The 21434-nt window shown below is 41.6% G+C and overlaps 1 protein-coding gene across 7 annotated transcripts in view; it reads left to right on the top strand.

The window, feature by feature from the left end:
• The window catches only part of CCSER2 (coiled-coil serine rich protein 2), a 141632-nt gene that overhangs the window by 79403 nt on the left and 40795 nt on the right, over window positions 1–21434 (top strand). For 3 of the 7 annotated variants that reach the window (XM_066191632.1, XM_066191639.1, XM_066191638.1), the window contains exons 1-3: window positions 2060–2144; window positions 13755–15228; window positions 16131–16330. In XM_066191632.1, the coding sequence (XP_066047729.1) occupies window positions 13794–15228; window positions 16131–16330 (1635 nt within the window). In that variant the 5' untranslated portion in view covers window positions 2060–2144; window positions 13755–13793. Of the gene's footprint in view, window positions 1–2059; window positions 2145–2867; window positions 2953–11659; window positions 11680–13754; window positions 15229–16130; window positions 16331–21434 lie in introns of those variants that run through there. The other 4 variants (XM_066191633.1, XM_066191636.1, XM_066191634.1 and 1 more) reach the window with 3 other exon arrangements.

Below are 21434 nucleotides of genomic sequence, written 5' to 3'. Positions count from 1 at the left end.
ATAGAATTCCTTTAATTTTGGGGAAGGAAATGCAGAAGAAAGTTATTAGGAAGAAATTTTAGACCAAATGGGGAAGTTGTTTTGATGAACAAAGTAGCAAAAAATCAAATCTATGCTAATGCAGTTGATGCTCAGAGGCTGAGAGTGACTGGCAGGAAAGGATGGTTGTGCGGTTAAAGCACCAATGCCTGACTGAGGAAATCTGAGCTCATTTCCTGGCTTTGCTCTCTCTTCAGCTTGAGCAAGAGATTTAATCTCTCTGCTTGCCTTTTTTTTCCCCTTCTTGTACCACAGGAGAGTCATTATATGTCAGATTGTTCTAAGAATAAATGCATTAATGTGGCTGGTACATTTAAGTTTAAGCAAGAAAAAACCCCAAAATTATAACAACAACAGCAACAAAAAAACCCAACAACAACAAAAAAGACAACACATAAAAGCTTCAGTTCTTGTTCCTTCTTTTTTTAAAAAGGCCTTCCTGCTGCCTATGGGGCAAATGTAGCAAAGTGTTCAGGGCCTGTGTCTAGAAAGGTGAGGATGCGCTTCCAGTGCCTGGGCTGACATCTGTGCACGCCCAGCTTCTAGTCAAGAGGTGAACAAGGGTTATCAATTACAGGGTGTTGGTTTTATTCCTTCACAAACATAGCCTGAGGCAAGTGCGCTGCTTCCTCCCTCTGGGAGCCTGGCAAAGCAGGCAGGCAAAAGCTTAGAAAAATTGGCTATTGAAACTTTGGAGAGAAAAGAAACTTTGAACACCTGATGTTGAAGCACAGCAATGTGAGATGGTGAAAAGCTGTGACAACACAAACATGAAGGCCCCAAACCAGGAGAGACGCAGAAACACAAGGCCCAAGGCAGAGCATTGAGGTGTAAATAATGACTCAGGATCCACCTCACTGGCAAGGAACTTCCTGAACCTTCTGTCAGTGCCTTCTAATTCCTAGCACAGGCAGAAAATTTGAGGAAGTTAAACTCAATTAATTCTGTGAGCACCTACACGGAGAATGCTTGGTCTCCCATAGCTGACTGCAAGAGTCTTTCAGGATTTTTGTATAGCTGTGTCACCACCTTTCTCCTGCGAGTGTTGTTGTGTGGGCAGCAGGACCAAGGCAGGACCATCCCAATCCCTGTGCTGGGGCTGCACCTCGAGTACTCTCTTCAGTGCTGGGCCCCCACTTTACAAAGGACGTTGAGAGGCTGGAGTGTGTCCAGAGAGAGACAACAAGGCCTGTGAAAGGTTTGGAAAATATGTCTTGTGAGGAACAGCTGAGGGAGCTGGGGTTGTTTAGTCTTGAGGAGGCTTGGAGTGGGGGACACCTCTCCGCAACTCGCTGAAAGCAGGTTCTGCTCAGGCGGGGCCGGTCTCTTCTGCAGTGTCTGCGGAGAGAGGACAGGAGGAAATGGCCTTCAACAGGAGAGATTCAGATTAGATACTTGAAGACAATTTTTTCACTGTTTGAGTGGCAGGGCATTGGAGTACGTTGGGCAGAGAGGCGATATGGCCGCCGTCCCTGGAGGTGTTTGCCATCGGGATCTGGCGCTGGGGATGGTTCAGGGGTTACAGCGACAGTGTGGGGCGGATGCCTGCACTGGTGATCCTAAAGGTCTCTTCCACCCCTGACGATGGGGTGGAAGAGATCCTACCCTGCCGCAGGGCCGGGACACCCGCAGGCCCATTCCTGCAATGCCTTGATCAACTCCCATTTGCCCTTGCCTCTGCCAGCGAGCGCGGCGCCCGCTGAGGCAGGCTGGCAGAGGCGGCGGCGGGCCTTGCCCGCTCGGTGGCGGCGTCACACGGCCGAGCTGCGGCGGCCGCGCTGGGCCAGGCGCCCGGCGTCTCCCGGGGCACGGCGGAGGGGGCGACGGGGGCGATTGGGAGGGACGAGGGCGATGGGGAGACGAGGGCGATGGGGAGACGAGGGCGATAGGGAGATGAGCCGCCCCGCCGCAGGCCGGCCCCGCCGCCGCGGGCAGGGCGGGGCGGGCGCGCTGACGTCAGGGCGGGCGGAGGGGCCGGGGCGGCTGCGTGTCCCCGCCCTCCGCCCCTCCCTGCGCGGGCCGGGCGGCGGGACCCCAGGGCGCGGAGCGGCCCTGCCCTGCCCTGCCCTGCCCCGGGAGCCGACAGCGGCCCGCGCCGTCCGCCGGTGAGTGCGGGGCGGCCGCGCCGCCGCCCGCTGGCCGCCCCCCGCCGCCTCGCCGGGGGCTCTGTGCCGGCGGGGAGCGGCCGCTGCCCTCCTCCCAGCGCCGCCGCCCCGCGCCGGGGCGGGGGTCGGCGCCGGGCCGGGGATGCTGCGGCAGCGGGGGCCGCGGGAGGCCGGGGACGGGCGGCGGGGCGGGCGGGGCGGCCTCCTGCGCGGCCCCGGCGGGCGCAGCGCTCGGCTCCGCCCGGCTGAATGTCACGGGCACGGCGGGAGCGCCCCGGTGCCGGCTCTGCGGTGGTTCCTGCGCCCTGACAGTCGGAGTGCGGGGGGACGCACCTGCGGGTGCCGTGGGAGCAGCCGCTGCGAGCGCCGGTGGCAGAGGGCTTGTGGCGTGAGGTTTCGTGTCTCGAGGGTTTTAATCCTCGAAAAGGGGAAGAAGCAGAAGCACCCAGTGTGTGTTCAAAGAAATCAGTTTAAAACAACAAATGGTAACGGTGGAAAATAATGATAACGGTGGCTTTTCTGCTTTAGCAGTGATCTGTTGAGGTTTGTACCGAGGGGATGTGCTGCTGTACGTTGTGGTGATTTCACTTTAATGACACTGGGACTTTGCTTTCGTCACCCAGAGCCTGCTGTTCACTTCGCGTTCAGTCAAATGTACTTTGGCACACAATGAAACGTAGGCAACCTCAGCCTTTAACTTTGAGCTGGAGGAGGTCGAGCTGTTTTTCTTCTGTTTAAGAAAGCAAAACTGCATGGGAACTTTATGCTGTAGCAGAGCGTTAGTGTCCAGGCCAGGCATCAAATTAAGGTAAGGATTGTCGATCTGGTACTCCGTCTGGTATGTTGTGTAAAGATGTTAAGCACTTTCCAGGGGAATTGGTGCATTTTGCAGGGTTAGAGCTTCCTGTCCATAGCAGGTTTGTTCTTGGTGTCTGTGAGCTTTGAGCCTTGGTTTGGTGCAGAAGAGAATTTTTTGTTACAAAGATGTTAAAAGTGAAATGAAGTTGAATCTAAGTTCTCATTTTCTTACATTTTTATAACTGTGAGCCATTTCACATATTTACAGACACTTTACTAAATTTCTCTCTTCCAGAGAAATATACAAAACTCTTCGGTTAGCCTGAGGTAGTAAATATTTACATTGTTTGCTGATAATGAATGAAATTGGCAAGATTTTTTCTCATGTATGTAGTGATCACATGCCTCTAAATTCTCTGGGCCCATTTGGAATTACATGCCTGCAGGCTGAAGAGGTGATGGCCTAACAAAGAGGACACGAGTAACAACCAGCTACCTAAATGTCAACCAAGGATCTATGTCAATATGCAACTTAGAGCAGAAAAGTTGGTTTTGAAATTGAGGTGTAATTTCTGCTCATGGACAGTATTTTTCGTTACAGAAACATCAATGTTTGGGTTCAAAAAACTGCCCAATATTGTGTTTTAACTGTAAAGCCGTTGAAACTGTAGAAGTAGTCTCAGTTAACATAATGATCTCATTTAATGTATTGTTACACTAATGAGTAATCCTATTTAATGGAACTGTTCGTGTAAAAGCTCATTGGAGTAAAATCCATTACTTTTGGACCTGATCATCCTTTAAGAGGGATTGGTTATTTGGAATAAACCAGTTAGTAGGAAATGTTGGCACGGGCTCTTTAGATAAAAAGCCATCATGCCATCAATCTTGAGATGAACATTGCTTGCCTGGAATCTTAGAAAGTGTGGATCTCTCAAAATGGAGAAGGAGGAATATTAGATTATAGAAAGTAATATGATAAAATATATCGATGGTGGTTGTGGTGTTCTCTTTTAGCCACTATTCACTGTAAACAGCAACACCATCTTCTTAATTAGAAGCTTTCAGGCAGGGTTAAGTCCCATGCCAACAGGGATGCTAAGGAGATCAAAATACTAATGGTGCTTTTGATAATTAGGTTGAAAATCCTGTATTGTGTTTCAACTGGAGCAATAAAAACAGATTATGTAAATCTCTGGATACCTGCACATGTGTGTGATTCAATAAAATCCCAACAGCATGAAATAGTTATCCCAAAGTTGAAGTTTGGCTGGTCAGGAAAGGTTTTTGCATTTCTTCATAGCTCTGGGAGACACACCCCAGCTCACCCTGAAACTGCTACCAAGTAGGTGCATTTTGGAAGATATTCTGAGAAGTTTGTTTCCTCCTTAATCAAAAGTAGCTGGATTTGCAGAGATCTGGACTTTGCTCAGCAGTCATTCTCTGCTCTAAAAGGAGGATTCAGCTGCAGCAGTTCTGCTGACTATATCCTATAGGAATTGAAGGAAGTCTCCTCAGGGTGAGGGTTTTTGCTTATCCCTGGTCACATGGGACCTGGTGTCACAAGTTCTTACTAAAATGCTTGTTTCACTGCAATTGTTGGGTTTTTCATGAGCACTTAGTCCTGGCTGAGTTGAGGTCCTGCTCTGCCGAGTGCATTTTAATGGCCTTTATTGAAGAAGTACTGGCAATGTCCTCACTGCAAGGAGGCCTGGCTTCTTAGCCAGAGGAAATGGGTGATAAGGATTTACTTTGATGAGGTGGCTGTACAACTTATGCATCAGGAATAACCCTTCAATTGCAAATAATTTCTGCAATTATTCCCTGAAGCCTAAGAAATTCTGTGCTTTTAGGCTAATCAGCCCAGATGGCTTGTGACACACACAGCACAAGGGAAGCATCCAGGGAGAACTGAATGTCCCAGCTTCTCTTGACTCAATAATATGTCTACTTTAAGCTGGAGATTCAAAAATCTTCTCTTCTAGATGGATGCAGAGTTTATCACTGCAATGTGGATTTGGATGATAATTCAATTCACATTCTTCCTCTAAGTTGTTTTAAAGATTGGCTTTACTTATATGTTACTTTTTTCTGATCTTATATATTAAAATTATGACATAGCCAGGTTGATATGTATTTTTGATGAGTTGAGAGATGCTGTGGCTTTTGAGTAACCTTCATCTCAGTAAGGCAAACTTGCACAGGTAGAAACTTGGCAAGGCCCAGGCTGCTGCTGTTGGTAGCAGGAGACTGGAGGGGAGGAGCACAATCTGTCAACCTGCAGAGCCTTGTCCAGCAGTAAACAGAGTTAAAAACAGAAAGAAAAATCTTTTCTGTGTAAATCTTTTAAGTATGAAAGCTTTCTGAAATGGTAATTTGGATAAGTATAGCTTTACTGTGACTACAGTGAGATCCTGATTAAGCAAAACAAACAATATGTATCACCTTCCTGTAAATTTGAATGAAATACGACATAGATGACTAACTCTGAAACTGATCCTGTGACAAACTGTCACTTGTGACTGAAGTTACATCTTGGTTTCTTGGAGAATCCTTTTTTTTTTTTTCTCCTTCAGTTGCAAACCTCTGAGGCCATAACAAATATCTGTATCTTCCACCCTGTAGGAAACTGACCTTGGGAAGTACATTCCAATATAGCTGCTGGTGTATCAGAGAGCTGGTAGGAAAACACAAAACACATTAAAATACTGTTGTCAAAAACATCTTGCTATTTGTTATGCTGTGGCAAACTTGGAAAGTTGTTTGGTGCTCAAACTTTTTAAGGGAGTCTGGTTTTGAAATTGGGAACTGATTTGTATCAGTGGAGCTGTAGACAGAAGGTGTTTTGAGTCCAGCACTAATGAAATGAAACTCAATAGCAAGAAAGTGATACTTTGGAGACCTGGTTTACAAAAAAGCAAGTTTCAGCTGAAAGCTGTAATACACCAGTGTGTGGCTGCAGTATTTTTGATCAAGAGTGGATGTTAAAGTGAAGTCAAACTTCAAATAATACAGAGTTTTCATGAAACAACATAGATGCGAAACAAACTGGTGTGTTTGGTAGCTAGGAGAGCAGGTATCAGTAGCCTCTTTCAGTAATTTAGGGAGTTTAGAAGTAGTTTTTTAGTAGTTTTCCTTGGGAATCTGTGTAAGGCAATGTAATAACCTTGAAAGAGTTGTTATTGGGGCTCCTTGCTTAAGGCAGTCAAGGATGCAAAAAGTTTGTGGGCTCAAGGACAGGTTACACAAAATAGTGGACAAGAGATCTGTGGAGGGTTCCTAAACAAATTGCATCAAATTTCAGAAATTCTCTGAATTGAGAACAGTTGATGGTTGAGGAGGTCACATTTTGTGTTTGCCCTGATCTTCCCTTCCCTGGTGCATTTTTATTTTAAGGCAACCACAGGAGTTAATGGGATTTTTGTGTTCCTCACCTCTAAAATGAAATTGACTGGCCGAACGATATGGAGAATTGAACTGGGCATTAAGGTGCCATGATCCACACACAGCGAAATACCATGATTTATATAATACTTCCAGCTTACCCAGGATTCACTGTCTGTCTTTCATGATAGCAGTGTTAAGGATTTTCTTTGTCAGTCCTTTTTCTAGTATTTTTTTGTTTAATCCAGCAGTGGCTGACTTAGCAATATGATTTTTTTTAGATACTTAGCAATGTGCTGACATGTTCTTGTTTCAAGATAACAATCTTCTGTGGAAAGCTAAACTACGCTGAAATAGCATTGGCAATATGTAGAAAAGAAAATCTCAGAACTATCTTCCTTCTGCTTCATCATGTCTAATCTTGCTCAGTTATCATATGTGAGCCTCTTCAGACTTACTGAAGATATCCCAATACCAGTGAGCCTATGAATTATATGCAGTCTCTTCCAATTACCTCTGCTTGCCATTCAGCTTAACTTATAACTAGAATCCTTACTTGGGCGGCAGGAGAAAGAAAGCAAGAACGAGTGATGTGGCTGGAGGAGGAAAAAAAGCAACTTACATACTGGTTGAAAGCACAGCCTCAGTGAAGATTTAAAACTCATGGAAATTCTTAATCTTAAGATACCCACATAGACAAACTGTTCAGCAGCAGTTCAGACAGGAAGCATTGTTTTATTGTTTCTGTTATTAGTCATTATTTAATCATTTTAAAATATGTATAGCAAAATATGTCAGTGCCAGTGTGAGAGGCTTCTAGCTCAAGACAGCTCAGTGTTTTTATATGGAGAACATGCATGAGTTGAATAAACAAACCAGAGGAGTAGGACGGACAACATGGCAGTCTATAAAGGGATATTTCCAGTTATAATTAGTTGTATACCAAATTTCGCTTGGCTCTCAGCCTGCCTATTCTTATCAGCAAGAAAATCCTGCTCCAGCTAACATGTATTACTATGTAAGAAGTAGAAAACAGTAACTGGTAGCCAACTCTTGGAGTTTCTTACTGAGGCAATGGTGAAGTAAATCTTTCCTAGAAGAGGCAGAGATGGAAATAGTGTGTTTGAATCACTTGGTGACAGTGGATAGTGCTAAGGAAAAAAGGGTTATTCCTCTGTTTTTAAGTGAAATATTTGCTAGAGAACAGCAGGTAGTTCCTACTGGTTTGCAGTGGGACACTGCTTTTGAGACAGATGCAATCTTTCTGGATTTGTTCTTACAAGACAGATTAAATTACCCATGTGAAATGCTGTTGCTGAAGGACTAATACCATCAGCAGAAGCAGGGCCTGTTTCTGCTGTCAGCTGCTTTGATGCTGGCATAATCACAAAGTGTTTTAAGGAGAGATCAAGATCTGACATTTCACTGGTAGAAAGCTTTAATTCTAGACTGCAACTGATACTTGGGATTTTTCAGTCAATCTTAGCCAAATTGCTAAAATTTAAATTGCCTTTATGAAGTAAACAGTGATACCACCTTTAAAACTCATCTGAAAGGCAGGTTACCTGCTGATTACCTGCTGCCTTATTCATCATGTAAGAATGCCAAAAATTTACCTGTTTGAGAAACCTTGAAAAAAAGATTCTGATGGGAAAGAGGAGAGTCTTTCCAAAATCTATGTACTTGCACACAAGCACATACACAGCTATGACTTATCTTCCAGGACAGAAATCTTGCTAAATGCAGGGAAGTATTAAGACAGCATAGTAACCTAAATATCAATGTGCTTTTATAGTCGCAGTATGTTTGTTTGGAGTGGCTTTTGGAAGGGCTTGGGAGGTGGTGCTGGTGAATGATTAACTGGTATTGGCTTCTTTGTAGCTGTGTGACTTTGTCTTTTGGTTGCAGGGCACTGGATCTGTAAGGCAGGCAGACAGTGTCTGTCTTTTATTACTTCAGTTTTCCCCCTTTCTGTTTGTTATTCCTGCAGATTTAGTAACAATTTAAAATATTGTCAAAGAGAGAAACAATTAAAGGTTCTTTGTTTCTCCAACAGAGGTGTTAAAAACGTCTGTATCTTTTGCTATTTAGGAGCTATTTAAGCAACCCTAGTGGGGAGGCTTGACTTGCTCGCTGAGGTTGAATCTCTGGGACTGGTTCAGTTCACAGGAGGCAGTTCCTTCCATAACATAACGAGTGAAGTAATCCACAGAATTTAACTCCTTCTACCAGGGGTGTTTCTGCACTGGAGCCAGATGTCCTGGTCATGATTATGTTCATTATTTCTGATACATGGCAATATATCCCTCCCACTTCTTGCAGTGCTCTTGGGGTCAGCACACCTAACGCAGTGCTTTTATCATCTGGGCCTTGTGTTCTTTGCATGCCAGTGAAAGCCAGTGTGCTCTGGGTCTTGTGTTTTGAAGATGGTTATGCAAGGGCTGCCTGGTGTTTAGATCTGCAGGTACAGGCTTGACATTGCTCATCCAGGTTTAACAAGATCTGCTGAAGAAAGGAATTGATGACTTCCTCCAAAGAGGATGCATCAGATGAATAGCAGGCTCAGAGAGGAGTCGTGCATCTCCAGTGCTTTATTCCGGTTCCTGGCTGACCTCTGTCCCTGACAGCAGTCAGGCTGTCAGCACTAATGCAGGAGAGAGTAACTATCATTGTACTTCATGTCTCTTTTATGAACAAACCATAATAGCCTGCATTAACACTTCAGAGGAACTTAAAATTGCACTGTCAAGTCTTTCTTCTTGTTCACAGACCCTCATATTCTCCTTTACTGGGACTAATTTATCTGTACCGTCAGTTACCCTCTTCCATCTTCTTTTCTTTGTGCTGAAGCTGCTCCTTGCTGCATCTGGCTAAACATCTGGAGCTTGACTGCCTTCCACTTTGTTAGTTATGTAAGAATGCCAAAAATCGGTGCAACTTTACTTGTTTGAGAAACAGGTTTTTAGCAGAAGTTTTTCTTGTAGTAAAAATTTGCATGACTTCTTTCAATAAAGTCTAAAGGAGCTTATGATAACTCATACCCTGTTTTGTTTCAATGTTTTGGTTAGATTTGATGTAAAAATTTGGAGTTTGAAATGCATAATTTCTGTTTTACTAATATGAAAAGCACATGTGGGCAACGATTACAAAGTTTTCTTGTCTGGGCAGGTAACACTTAGCCCTTTTTTTGCCTCCTTGAGGTGCAGGATGCTCCTTGTAAACAGCATTAATGGCAGAGTAATTGACAGTGTGGCCCTGAGGGATGCAAAGGGAGATATTGTGGTAGCTTTCTTCTACAGAATAGAGCTGCATTTCCCTCTTTCTTTTTCTCCAGTAAGTGCTTATGTCCTCTTGCCTTATTAAACATTAAGAATTCTGATGAATAGCAAGAATGCTTTTAGAGATGGCAAGGGATGTCACATTTTCTGCTTATTGACTAAAGATATTGCTCAGTGTTGGAAATACTGGAACTCCAATCTCTTTATGACATGTTTCTCGATTTCTTCTCTATTTTTTTATTATCATGTTCTGCTCATGTTCTTTGACCTAGTGTATTTTGACAGTAAATTGAGCACAAGAGCAGCTTGGATAATGTTTTTTTTGGTGTTGGATAGATCAACCCTTCAAAGTGGGTAGAACCTTGTTAGTGTGAGGGAGAAAAACCAGAAAAGGATGTGTCTATAAGCTGTCTTGAGATCTGAAAACAGAATCTCATGATGTGGGGCGCAGAAAAGTAAGGTGATTTCAGAGAAATGGAACAATAAGCCCTCACTGTCCTGGGATTTCTTGTATTTCCTGCCTATGGTACCTTCAGAAGGCAGAGTGTCAGGGAAGCTGGTGTTAATCACTGCAGTTTGGACATAGGAAAGGGAGAGTGGCTAAAATTCATGGATGCCTTTGTAAAGCATTGGGAATTGGTTCAAGACCAGGTGTTTTGGAGAAATGGAAGACAAGAGAAGGAAGACTTGGAGGATTTTACTGCAGAGCTGATAAATCTTACTGGATCTTGGAGCGAAGGTGGCACTTTTGACTGAACTGAAACTACTCTGTGCAGAGTAAACAACACAAAATAGTTGTAAAGTAAATACTCGAAGTTCAATTTTGAAGGCATCAGAACTTCTAATTGCATTCCGATTTATTTAAATTCACACAGCATGCACAATTTCCTCAGGATTCATGATCTTGGATTCCCCAGGTCTTGTCATGCTCAAAGCAGGTGTTTGCCAGCTGGATCTCTTGCCGGTTTCTTCCATTCTGTTAAGCTCCCAAAGTCCTCTTAAAGCTGAAAATTGACTTGCAGTCATGCTGCCCGTCTTGCAATGTTCTTAAGTGAGGAAGCTTTTTGCTGCTTCTGTTGCAGGGTTTTCCCAGATTTTTCCCTGATGACGTTCAGTACCTCCCTACATTGATGGAAATAATATATTTTCACATAACTGATCTAATGCATTTTTAATAACCCAGAGGTGTAAGAGGTGTTTTTATAAGCTGTGCACAGGACAGAGTTGTAATACACATACACTTGAATTTCTGTGAATGAACCACAGATGTGGAAGTGCTGGCATGGCAGTAGATCTGCTGAGGGGAATTGCCCTGGCCTGTCACCAGGCTGTCAGATGTGTTTCATCTGTCAGCTGGGTATTCCACACTGCTGTGACACCAGGGGGGGAATTCAGTCCCATTCAGGAATCTGGAACTGGAAAATGCTGTTGTCTTCCTGGTGGCAGGGATTACAGGGCTTGCAGTATTTTATTAAGGTGCTTAAGCTTTCAAACGTGGGCATTTTTTAAGCTTCTTCTTCTGTAGGGCAGAGTCTCAGATTCAAAGCTGGACTTGCTGAGAAGACAGTGTATAGGAAACTGCCTTCGTGGCGATGCTGAAACCACCTGTGAATGAAATAAGAGTGAATGTTGTGCTGGCCAGTTGAAGCTAACAGTGCAGGATTTTACTGAGGTGAAAATAATCCTGTAGAGGAAGTACCAAGGAGGGCGAGAATGAATATCCTTTTGCTTATCACCAGGATCTTGAGTATCCTTGAAGGTAAGGATGTAGCAGCTTTTCAGTTAATTCAGATTATACTTCAGAGGGGATCTGTGGATTTTAACTCCTTTTCCCTGGATCATTATGTAAGGCTAGGCTCTTTATAATTAGCTTAATTCCTGATTAGGCTTGTGTGCACTAGATAATATATTTCCCAAGGCAAAGAATATAAAACTTGTTTGCCCAAATGTCAGTTTTTAAAAAATCCATCAATTGCTTTAGTCTAAAAATACTTTGATTTTTCCTTATAGTACAGCAGACTGCAATTTAAATTGTATTGAACTTGAATCTGCTGGGATTCAGAAATTATATTCTGGTAGGTACAGTGCTGCTCTATAAGGGAGTTTCATTGTTAGCCTAGTGTAATCTTTCCTAGTAAACATATGTAAAGATCAAGGAAGTTTTAGAAAACTTATTAAGAAAATTCCCCGTTTTCTGGGAAACATCTGCCAGACATGATGCTGTTAAGTTTTAGTGGGGTTTTTTTGGATGATGTCATGTTTCAAGGAAACAAATGAAACCTGGACTTGAGAAGGTGGTACAGTAATTACAGGTATGTAGCTAATAAAATACAGAGAAGTATTGTTTGGCTTTTAATTTAATTATCTGAAGTGTTCTACGCTATCAGTATAGTTTTCTTGAAGATAATGTGTTGTCTTTGCCTAATCAAGGATAAATGAGCAAGAGCCCTTTCTAGAGAACTGAAAGGTCTCCTTTTCAAGTTTAATTTGCAGCACTTGGTGAAGGATTAAAGTAATCTAATTAAATGGCCTCATTTAAATTTTGCAGTCACCTAAGAGATGGTAGGCAGATCTGAAAAGGGAATTATCCATAAAGCATGCAAGTTAAATTAGCAGCTTTCTAATTTAACTTTTTCAATTTGGAAAATTTCACAAGACTTGCCTTTTCTTTAGAGTTGGGTTATCTTCTGAGGGATCTGCAGTGTGATGCTTGCTGGGAATGAATTCATCAGCATGTTAAAGGCCATTTTTTATTCATGGAGTTATTAAAAAAAAAGTGTACTTTATTGTATGTGTTTGACATAAAATGAAGCTCTTTGATGTTGCTATTAAAGCCTGATGAAATTTTCCTGTGCAAGGTATGCAGGTGCACTGTGGGTAAGAAGTCTGTCATTAGACACTTCAATCCACATGCAGACAGGTATCATACACGGTGAATGAAATGTTCTGCTGGTCCCAGGGGGAAATACTTGTGTCCTTCTTTGCACACCTGGGTGAGGGCAGTGTCTCTGGTGTGCAAGAATTCACTGAGTCTTGGAAAAGGTCTGTTTGTTTCAAAATGGAAATGCACACACCAGTTGCAGAATGTGCATTCTGATGTTTTCACAAGTTAGGAGCCCCTAAATGCCCTGTCTGCTGTACCTTTCTCTTTCTGTCTTTGTAGTGTAGATCGACTTCCAGAAGTACTGCCCTGGGGCATCCTATTCACTGACAGATCCTGAGGGTATTTCAGTTTGCATGAATTTAATGCCACCTCGATTTAATCTCTGATTTTTATCTTCGATTGTATCACTAAGAAACTAAGTGTTTCTTAGTGAGGTCTTGCAGCTTGGGGAGTGACTCACTTTGGGGTAATGCTTGCTGTGGTTGCACAAGATATTTTCTCTACTTTGAATAAGTAGAACTTTTGAATTCGCTTACTAAGCCGAACTTATGCAACTGTTGCACTGTACTTCAAGTCTTGTACGTGAATACGATGATTTCCAAAATAGACTACAATTTCCATTCAAAGAGGAAACAATGACTAGGAATGTGAATCTTGATTTGGGGATATCCATAAGGTCTGGGAACAAAAAAATATTGTGGTGAGATGCATGATGAGTGGTTATTTCCTATAGGTTTTAGGCTTTGGGGAAACTGAAAACAATCCCAAAAAATTAACTTTTAGTCAGATTTTACATTATAGTTTTTGCAGGTTTATGTTGCTGACCACAGGTTTTTGCTATGTCATATTTGTGACTTTTTAAAAAATACTAAATCTTAAGTTTATAACTTAATAATTGTAACTCCGTTGAAAAGTTCAGTTTGTTGCTGAAAATGGGTAAATGAAAAAAAAGCCACCACCAACAAAAAATCATCCAACCTCTTCTCAAGTTTATTTTACAGATTACAAAAGGAAAACAAACAAACAAAAAAAGATGGTTTATGTAGTGAATGAAAGTTGTGGGGAAGGAGCTGTGATCTGAAGAACATATTACTGCCAAATAACTGCTGGAACTCTGGAGTTCACAAAATGTGTCTGGGTTACTTTTAATCAGCATGGTGGAGTTAGGCACAGAAATCTAGGAAGGATATAACTGCAGATATATAGAAAACTGTGTTTTATGCATGGTTGATTCAGGTTTGATGTTGTTTTATTTTTCTTTCTTAGACTCAAGCACCCTTTAAGGACCAATGAACCCAACAGCTCATGGAAGAAAAAAATCAAAACAGGACATCCTTGGTTTCCAGGCTACCGAAATATGGAACGAAAACTTTAGGGAGTGTTTTACAACCTATGCCAAACGGGACGGCTGTGAGCTTAGCAGGGAGTAATGGTGGCAAAAATTTCGGCAAGCACAATGGCACTGTTGGAATGTCTTCCTTCGCTTACAACTGGAAAAAATCAAATAAATATCAGCTTAACGATCAGAATGGGAGAGAGGCCAACGCCAAACGCAACTCTAATGAAAAATTAATTGATTCGGAGAGGTATCCTCAATCTCAAGGAGCATTGGGCAACGATGAGCTCAGGGTGGGTTTGAACAGTACTGCTTCGGTTGCCTCAAAAGCAGCAAAGCAAACCAATATGTTTGTATCTTCTACTGAGGAATTAAACCCAAAGTCTATACCTGGACTCTCAAGTTCAGCTAAATTCACCAAAGGTACCCTGTCAGGAAGGACATACTCTGGACTCAATGCTCCACGATCAAATTTAAATGGATTTTACAGCAATCGGCCGGTGGTAGGTTTGCAGAGACCTAGAGCTAATTCCGGTGCCACAAGGACAAGTTCAGGAGAAAGCCTGGCACAATCCACAGACAATAGCAAGGCTTTTTCCTGTGACAAAATGGTAAGATCACAAAGTTTTTCACATTCCATTCAGAATTCTTTCCTCCCCACTGCATCTCTAACCAGGTCACATTCCTTTAATAAAGCTGTGGATCTTACAAGGCCTTATCACAGTCAGAATCTCTCTGCCAGGACGTCTCAGAGGTCTACTCTGCTGTCAAGGAACGCGTGTCAGTTGGATGTACCCAATGGCAATGAGCCGATGAAGTATGGATTTACCAGACCGTACTCGGTCATGTCAGCTCCTTCTTCCAAGAAACCCCCGCTGTCAAATGGATCTGGGTCAGCACCTTCCTATGGATACAGATTGAGTCGGCCTTCTCTGCTGAAGCCCACCAGGCAGCGCTTTGCTGGGAATGCCGTGGTGGATGGCAGCAAAAGCGCGGCTCCGGACGCGCGCGTCGCGGAAAACGCGGAGATCTCAGCAAACATCAACAGAGCCGTCGATAAAAACAGTATCCTAGAGAGCAGGGCTCAGAGAACAGAACCTGGCCAGGGCCTGCATGAAAGTCTGGGAAAACATGGGTCAAAGGTGATGTGTATGAGCGATGATGGAGATGAAATATCTATATCTTCTTTGTCGTCCTCTGAGAAGAACGATTTGAGCGAAGACTTCAGTGATGATTTCATAGATATAGAAGAGGCAAACAGAACTGTGCAAATCCAGCAGAAGGACAGCTGCCTTCAGGAATTAGAGCATGGGAGCAGAACATCCATCGAGTCGTTCACGTCTCTCAAGGAAAGTGGAGGATCTTGCTGTAATGCTGATGACTGGCTTGATATAAATGTGTCTGGTAAATACCTTTTTTATGTTCTGTTTGAAATTTTAGGTGCTAAATCAAAATCCTGTAATGGTAATTAAGTTATTTAATGTAATTGCCCATTGGTCAGGAATTGTTTCAGAATGGAACTGCTGTGTGCTGGCATATCAATTTGCTTGTGCCTTTTCTGCATTATAGTTTTTTCCCAAGCATTACTTTGAAGAGCTCTTTGTGATAAGAATGAAGGTGACCTCCTTTAAACACATTTGTGTTGTGGTTGTGGGATTCCTCCTATCCTTGCTTTGCCATTCATTTTCTGGGTTGATGATATTTTAAGAAAATTTCACCTCGTGCTCCCTCCACCTCTGTAGGCAGAGATCAGCTGTAACTGCTTCTAAGTAGTGGAAATAAGTGTAGGACGTGTAATTGAATTACTTCAGTTATAAACAGGATTGTTACTAGGTCTTTTTTGTTTTTCATGATGCATATTAATTCTTTAAAAATTAGTTGAAGACACAAGAAGATGCTTTTGAAAGCCACATTTTCAAATCTTTGATGGACTTCTCGTGATAAAAGCTTGTTTGAGAGATGTTGCAATTGAGAGACTAAATCCAAAGGATATATTTTTGGACCCACCTTCTAATATGTTAAAGAGATACAGATTTCTAGAAAGTAGCTTCCACGGTGGAGGAATTAGGGCAGCGTAAAAGGTTAGCAAAGATGTAGTTTGGAAGATTCGTTGGTTGTAGCTGCCTAACCAGCTTGAGCTTATCCCCTTCTGGGATGAGGGAACAATACTGGAGAAAGCTTTCAGATATTTCTGTTACATTACAGCTCCGGCAAAGGTAGCGCATCAGTAACAGGCATTTTAACATTTATTTTTTGAACATTGGATTGTTTTTGGAATCGTAACTGATGCTGTTTTCTTTAAACAGTGGATGACAACAGTGAAAGCACAAAACACACGACTGAGAATGTCATCTCTTCAGAGATGAACTACAGAGCTGGCTCCTCCTTTGAGCTCTCTCCATCTGACAGCTCTGACGGCACATACATGTGGGATGAGGAAGGGCTGGAGCCTATAGGAAGTGTCCATCCGTGTGGAAGCTACGACTCTTCAGAAATGAACAGCATAGTATGTATCTATTTTCAGAACTTGCATTATTGTAGTGTGGTGAGTTTAGTGCTTATTAAGCATATTTTTAAATATTAGTGCTTTTGAAAAAAAATTATAATTGTTTCCTCTTTCCTCTGTAGTTGATAGCTTTGTGAAACTTCTCGTTTAGGAACTCCTGTTTCTGGACAGGTGACCCTGATCAGGCTGTTAACACACATTTTTTCTTTCCTTATTCTAAAGTCAGGACAAAACAGGTCCTTCCTTATGCCATCTCTTAGCAGTGCTCACAAAGAATAAAGGATAGGTTCACTACCTCCTACTAATCTCTAAACATAGGAGTGAAAAAGCCAGAAAATAGCTATTGCCTCTGTGGCTTCTTACATTTGTTGTTTCCGTAGCGTGTGCTCATAGGGCCCTTGTGAGGTGAAGCAGATATTTGATTTCTCTCTTCATTCAGTCATAGCATCTTTGAGGTAGAGACCTGGCTGTAGCTCACTGTAGCAGGGCTCTTTGTACATCTCCAGTGGAATGCACAAATGCAGCACAACCTTTTTCTTGCTGCTGAACTCAAACTGATCTGCAAGAAAATCATTAAATATGAGAATGAGAGTTGTTGCTGTGCTGTGATTCTCCATCTGAGATCAAGGAGCCAACCCCTGGAATTTCAGTGGGCCTGAAGAAAATTCTGTCTGTCTGTCCTGTTCATACTCCTTTCTCTGCACAGACTTCTGAATTAAACAACTTGGATTTTATTACCATGCTGTTAACAATCAGAACATTTGACTAAACCAGTTTGGTTTAATGGGTGTGTCATGCTTTACGTGTTTCAGGCGTGTTAGGTACTGTGTCACCACTGCCAATTTAGTAATGCAGATACCACTTTCAGACTTGGGCACTGTTCTGTAATTATGTTCTTGGTGTGTAACTAAATATGAATTCCTGATATATTTTCAGCTGCTTGTGGTATTGTTTGCTCTCTGTCTTAAATTATGCTGTTGGGATCTAGTGCTTGAAAGAGTTTAGCAGGGGTTGTTAGCTTTTTGTGGCAATTGTGGCTAGCTTGGAAAAACTGTTAAGAGATTTTTGTAGTATGAGTTTTGTAGCTTTATTGGTATTTATAGGGGAAACCCAAGTTTCATGGAGGCCACTGCAAAAACAAACACCCTTGTCCCCAGACACATGCACATGCCAAGAAAAGAGGGAAGTTTTTAAACCCTGTCCTTGCTAAGTTTTAAATACAGATATTTTGATACATACTCTGAAATGTTAGAAACAAATGGAAGACACTTCTTTTACTGTGCTTTTGGAGTATATATCTAGGTTTTGATACATGTAGCCCCTGTGAATTACTTTGTGCATGGGTATGGGTTGCTCTTGAATCAATGTGCTGATTGGCAGAAGCTGTTGTAAGCCATGTGGAGCCGAGGTACATAAGAAGCCTTTGATATTCTTGTTCAGTATTTTGGATTGTTTCTTTGTTTATTGAAAGTAAAAGGTTTTTAGAGAGGGCTTAAAAATGGGAGAATGTATTTACTGGTTTTTGAGGAAGTGGAGAAAGGAGACTTTAAGACTTGATGTTTAATCTAAAAGATCATGTGGTGTTTCTGCCTATTTTGATTTTTTTATCCTGTTAGTGCTTTTCCAGAATTTTAGTGCTTACTGTACTGTCACTTTTATCTGAATGAGAAAAGCATCAATAGCATGTTTTATTTTTGCAAGGCAGAAATGTATTTTCAGTGGCTTGGGTTTTGAGGGGGAAAATGTTGTTCTGAAGTGTTGAATTGCCTCTTAGTAGTGGGATTTTTTTTTTCCTGTTCTTGTTGGTTTTGGTAGAAATTATATTTGATTTCTTTAGCCTAAAGGTTAAACAGTGGTGTTTTCTAATCTGAAGATGCAGAAGAATTTCTGATGCAGTTTTTCATTCTTTCTGAAAAACTGTGCTCTTGAGTAGGTTACTGCAAGCTTTTGTTCCATGTTTTTCCTTTCCTGTGCAAGCAGGGAGTATAAAGACAAAAAAGTGAAGGCATTGAGAATAATTATTGTGATTAGTCAACACGTCAGATGTTTTGATTGCTTGGAGATACGTGATCAAATTATGCAGTTTCTATCCTCTAGTGTGGGGAGTTAAAAGCAGTTCCTATCTGTGTATCAAAATCCAATTGATGAGAGTCAGATTTAAGAATTTGGAGTGCTTGGGCTGATGCCAGCCTGCCTGCCCCTTGGATTTAGTATTTCCAGGGCAGTCACCAAAGCAGTAGTTCTGGAGTTCCAGTGGCACCAGGCTGGGGTGAGTAGAAGCAATGCAGCTGAGTAACAATTCAGGGTGAGTAACTATGTGCTGAGTAATTGGTCATGTTTAGTGCACAATTCGCTTTTTTCTTCCTCATTTCCATCCTGCTGTTGTTTTGTTAGTCTTTTAAGCTGCTTTCTTCTTAGTATCAACAAATACTAAATGCTCAATGCTTTTCCTAAGCTCTTCATAGATGGCAGTGCAGCTGCCATTGGGTGATCTTAGATTAGGAGTGTTTGGACCATCTTTGGAAGGGCAGCTTTTGCAAAGGGGTTTTTAACTGGGCTTCTGACATGAGAACCAGCATAGGAAGGCAACAGCAGGAACTTGCTGGCCTCTGAAGCTCCTTGTTCCTTTTTGGGGAGCAGAAAAGCCAATATCTTTGCTGTTCTCAGTACATCTTGGTTTTCAAGACATGGGGACGAAGAATAAAATTAATTTGGCCTCTTTTAGTACAGTCCTTCTGTTCTTTGCTGAGTGAACAGCGATGGAGAAAATGTGTAATCCAGTGCTGGAGGTTTAAGAATCATACAGACTTAATGTCATGGGGGGGACTTAGAGATTGGTAGGAAATGTGTGGGGCTTTTGTGAGGGTGAAAGTATTTTTATTGGCTAATTGCAAAACAGAAAATAATTAATTCCACTATCCCTGTTGTTCCACTTTCAAAGTCAACAAATCACTTGGATAACTTTCTAAGTGCGAAACTCCTTTCCAATTTCTGAGCACTGATTTTGTTGGTGCTCTTTATAGTCTTTTCACCAGCTGAGCACCAAGTTCAGTTCTGTGAGAGCAGACTGATGCTTAGCATAGCAGTTGGTGGCTCTGTAAATTAGCAGGAAGGGCAGTATTGATCTATAGGTGCTCTCACTTGGTTTTAGCTGTGCTGTTTGCTCTTGTCCTGGACCTTACTTGCTGACTGCAGTGCCTAGTTTCTTTACTGCTTCATGGCAGAAAGCTGCTCAGCAGTGCAAGGTACAGCTCCTGGTGGTAGTTTAGTCTTGCTAGATTTTTGTTTTAATTAATTTTTGTCTGAAAATACAAAATTCATACTTGTAAGCAATGTAACCTCTAACAGTCTCATGGCTCCTTTGCTTACCCTCTCTCGTTGTAGCAGGGTTTGAGGTGTTTCCTCATCTCCAGCACATTAAGCAGGCACGTGAAAAACAGAAGCTTTAATGTGTGTTTGTTCAGAGTGAAACTTTGAATGTTTTTGGCAAGTGCAGGTCCTTATTTACATTGAGAAGGCTTGGTAGTACTACTGTTATTGTTCTGAGGTATCTGCTTGTTTTTAAAGATGCTACAGTATTCTAGTGCTCAAAGTCTGCAAGAAGTAAAACTTTAAACTGGAAACATTCCAGTAATTTTGGCTTCTTTCTGCAGTATTCTCAAGAGAAGAAGTTCTTGTGATGTGATTCACGTTTTTTTTGTTTCGTTTCAAGCAATTTCATTTGGGCCAATAGGTTTGGACAGGAAGCTTTCAGAGTGTTCCCTGCGCTGTCAGATTGATTCCTGTACCCTCTCTTTCCTGTAGGTTTCAGTAGCAATGTGAATCTTTGCATTGTGTTCATTTTTCCTGAAGTAAATAAAGGCAGTATTTTTGGGTATATGCAGGATGAACATCAGTGTAATTATAGGGGCATAGGATTATGGAATAATAATTGAAATCTGGCTTGAAGAGACAGATGGGTTTTAACTGCTTTGCTGAGAATTTAATTGCTCTTGGGATGAAATCTGGATCTCACTGGAATGAATCAGTTTGACACATGGCCAGAATTTTAGCCAGAGTATAAAATAGTTACATTTTTCTCTTCTTCCAGGCAATTTTTGAAATCTTACCAGATTTTTGTTGTTGTTCTTTGTTATATTTTTTCCCCTTTGTGACTGTAACCTGGGCAAGGGCAGTTCTGAATTAGTTTTTGAGACTGGGCAGAATGCTTTCTGGTTCCTGAAGCATTAGTACTCGGTGAAGTATGCTCTACTTAGAGAAAATGAACTTGCTAAAATAGAATTGTTTAGCTCAGTTATTAATTTCTTTCAGTAGTTATTTACAAGTAATTTAGTGTTAATTACCTTCATTTTGTAAATAATTCACTTCTCAAAATGACTATAGTAATGTTTAAATTGCCAGTCTGATTTCTCAAATGAATGATTTATTAATGTGAATTTAGACTTGCAGTGTGTGTAGTTCTAATGCATTTATTTCTTTAGAGCTAAGTGTTCTCTGTATTGCCTTCTACCCATCTTCCTTTCTTTGGCTGAACTTTCTTTTCAGGGGGTTAATGCTAAATTAAAACTAATTCTTTAGAAAGCTGGGCTTTCTAAATTTTGTGAAAAATCTTTTTGTTTTAAAATCTTGCACTTTTTTTTTCATTACAGCTGTTTGGTTACAGCTGTAATGAAAATAAAAGTGCAAGTAAGCTTAAAATAATGTAAAAAGTGTATAATCTTTTCTCAACACAAACTTTTCTTTTCTTGGCATAACTTTCTAAAAGAGTAGTCATGAAAGGAGTCCTTCAGGTGCAAGCTAGTTACAAGAAGGACACATTAAAAGCCTGTTGAAATTCAGTTCTTTTTTTTCTTTTCATCTTGCAAAGAACAATAAAGATCTTACTCAAAGCAGAGAAGAGCATTAAAAAAGCACATACTTCTTGACAGGCTGTACTCAAATGAACAGTGTTGACTTGCTGCATTTCCTCCCTTCTTAGAATACAAAAGGTGAAGTTAATAAAGAGAATTAATTGCATTTTGTGCTCCCATGATGCTTCCTAAAAGTAATTTGTGTACTTCAGTTGAGCGCTTCTTTAGGAAGTGTCTGAGTTTGTTCTGTGCCT

This window comes from Chamaea fasciata, unplaced genomic scaffold (genome assembly GCF_029207755.1).
Source record: "Chamaea fasciata isolate MVZ Bird 193981 ecotype frontalis unplaced genomic scaffold, bChaFas1.0.hap1 SCAF_9, whole genome shotgun sequence".
NCBI classification, from domain to species: Eukaryota; Metazoa; Chordata; class Aves; order Passeriformes; family Sylviidae; genus Chamaea; species Chamaea fasciata.
Note: the sequence above shows the minus strand (reverse complement) of the source record. Positions and strands in the feature narration are given on the sequence as shown.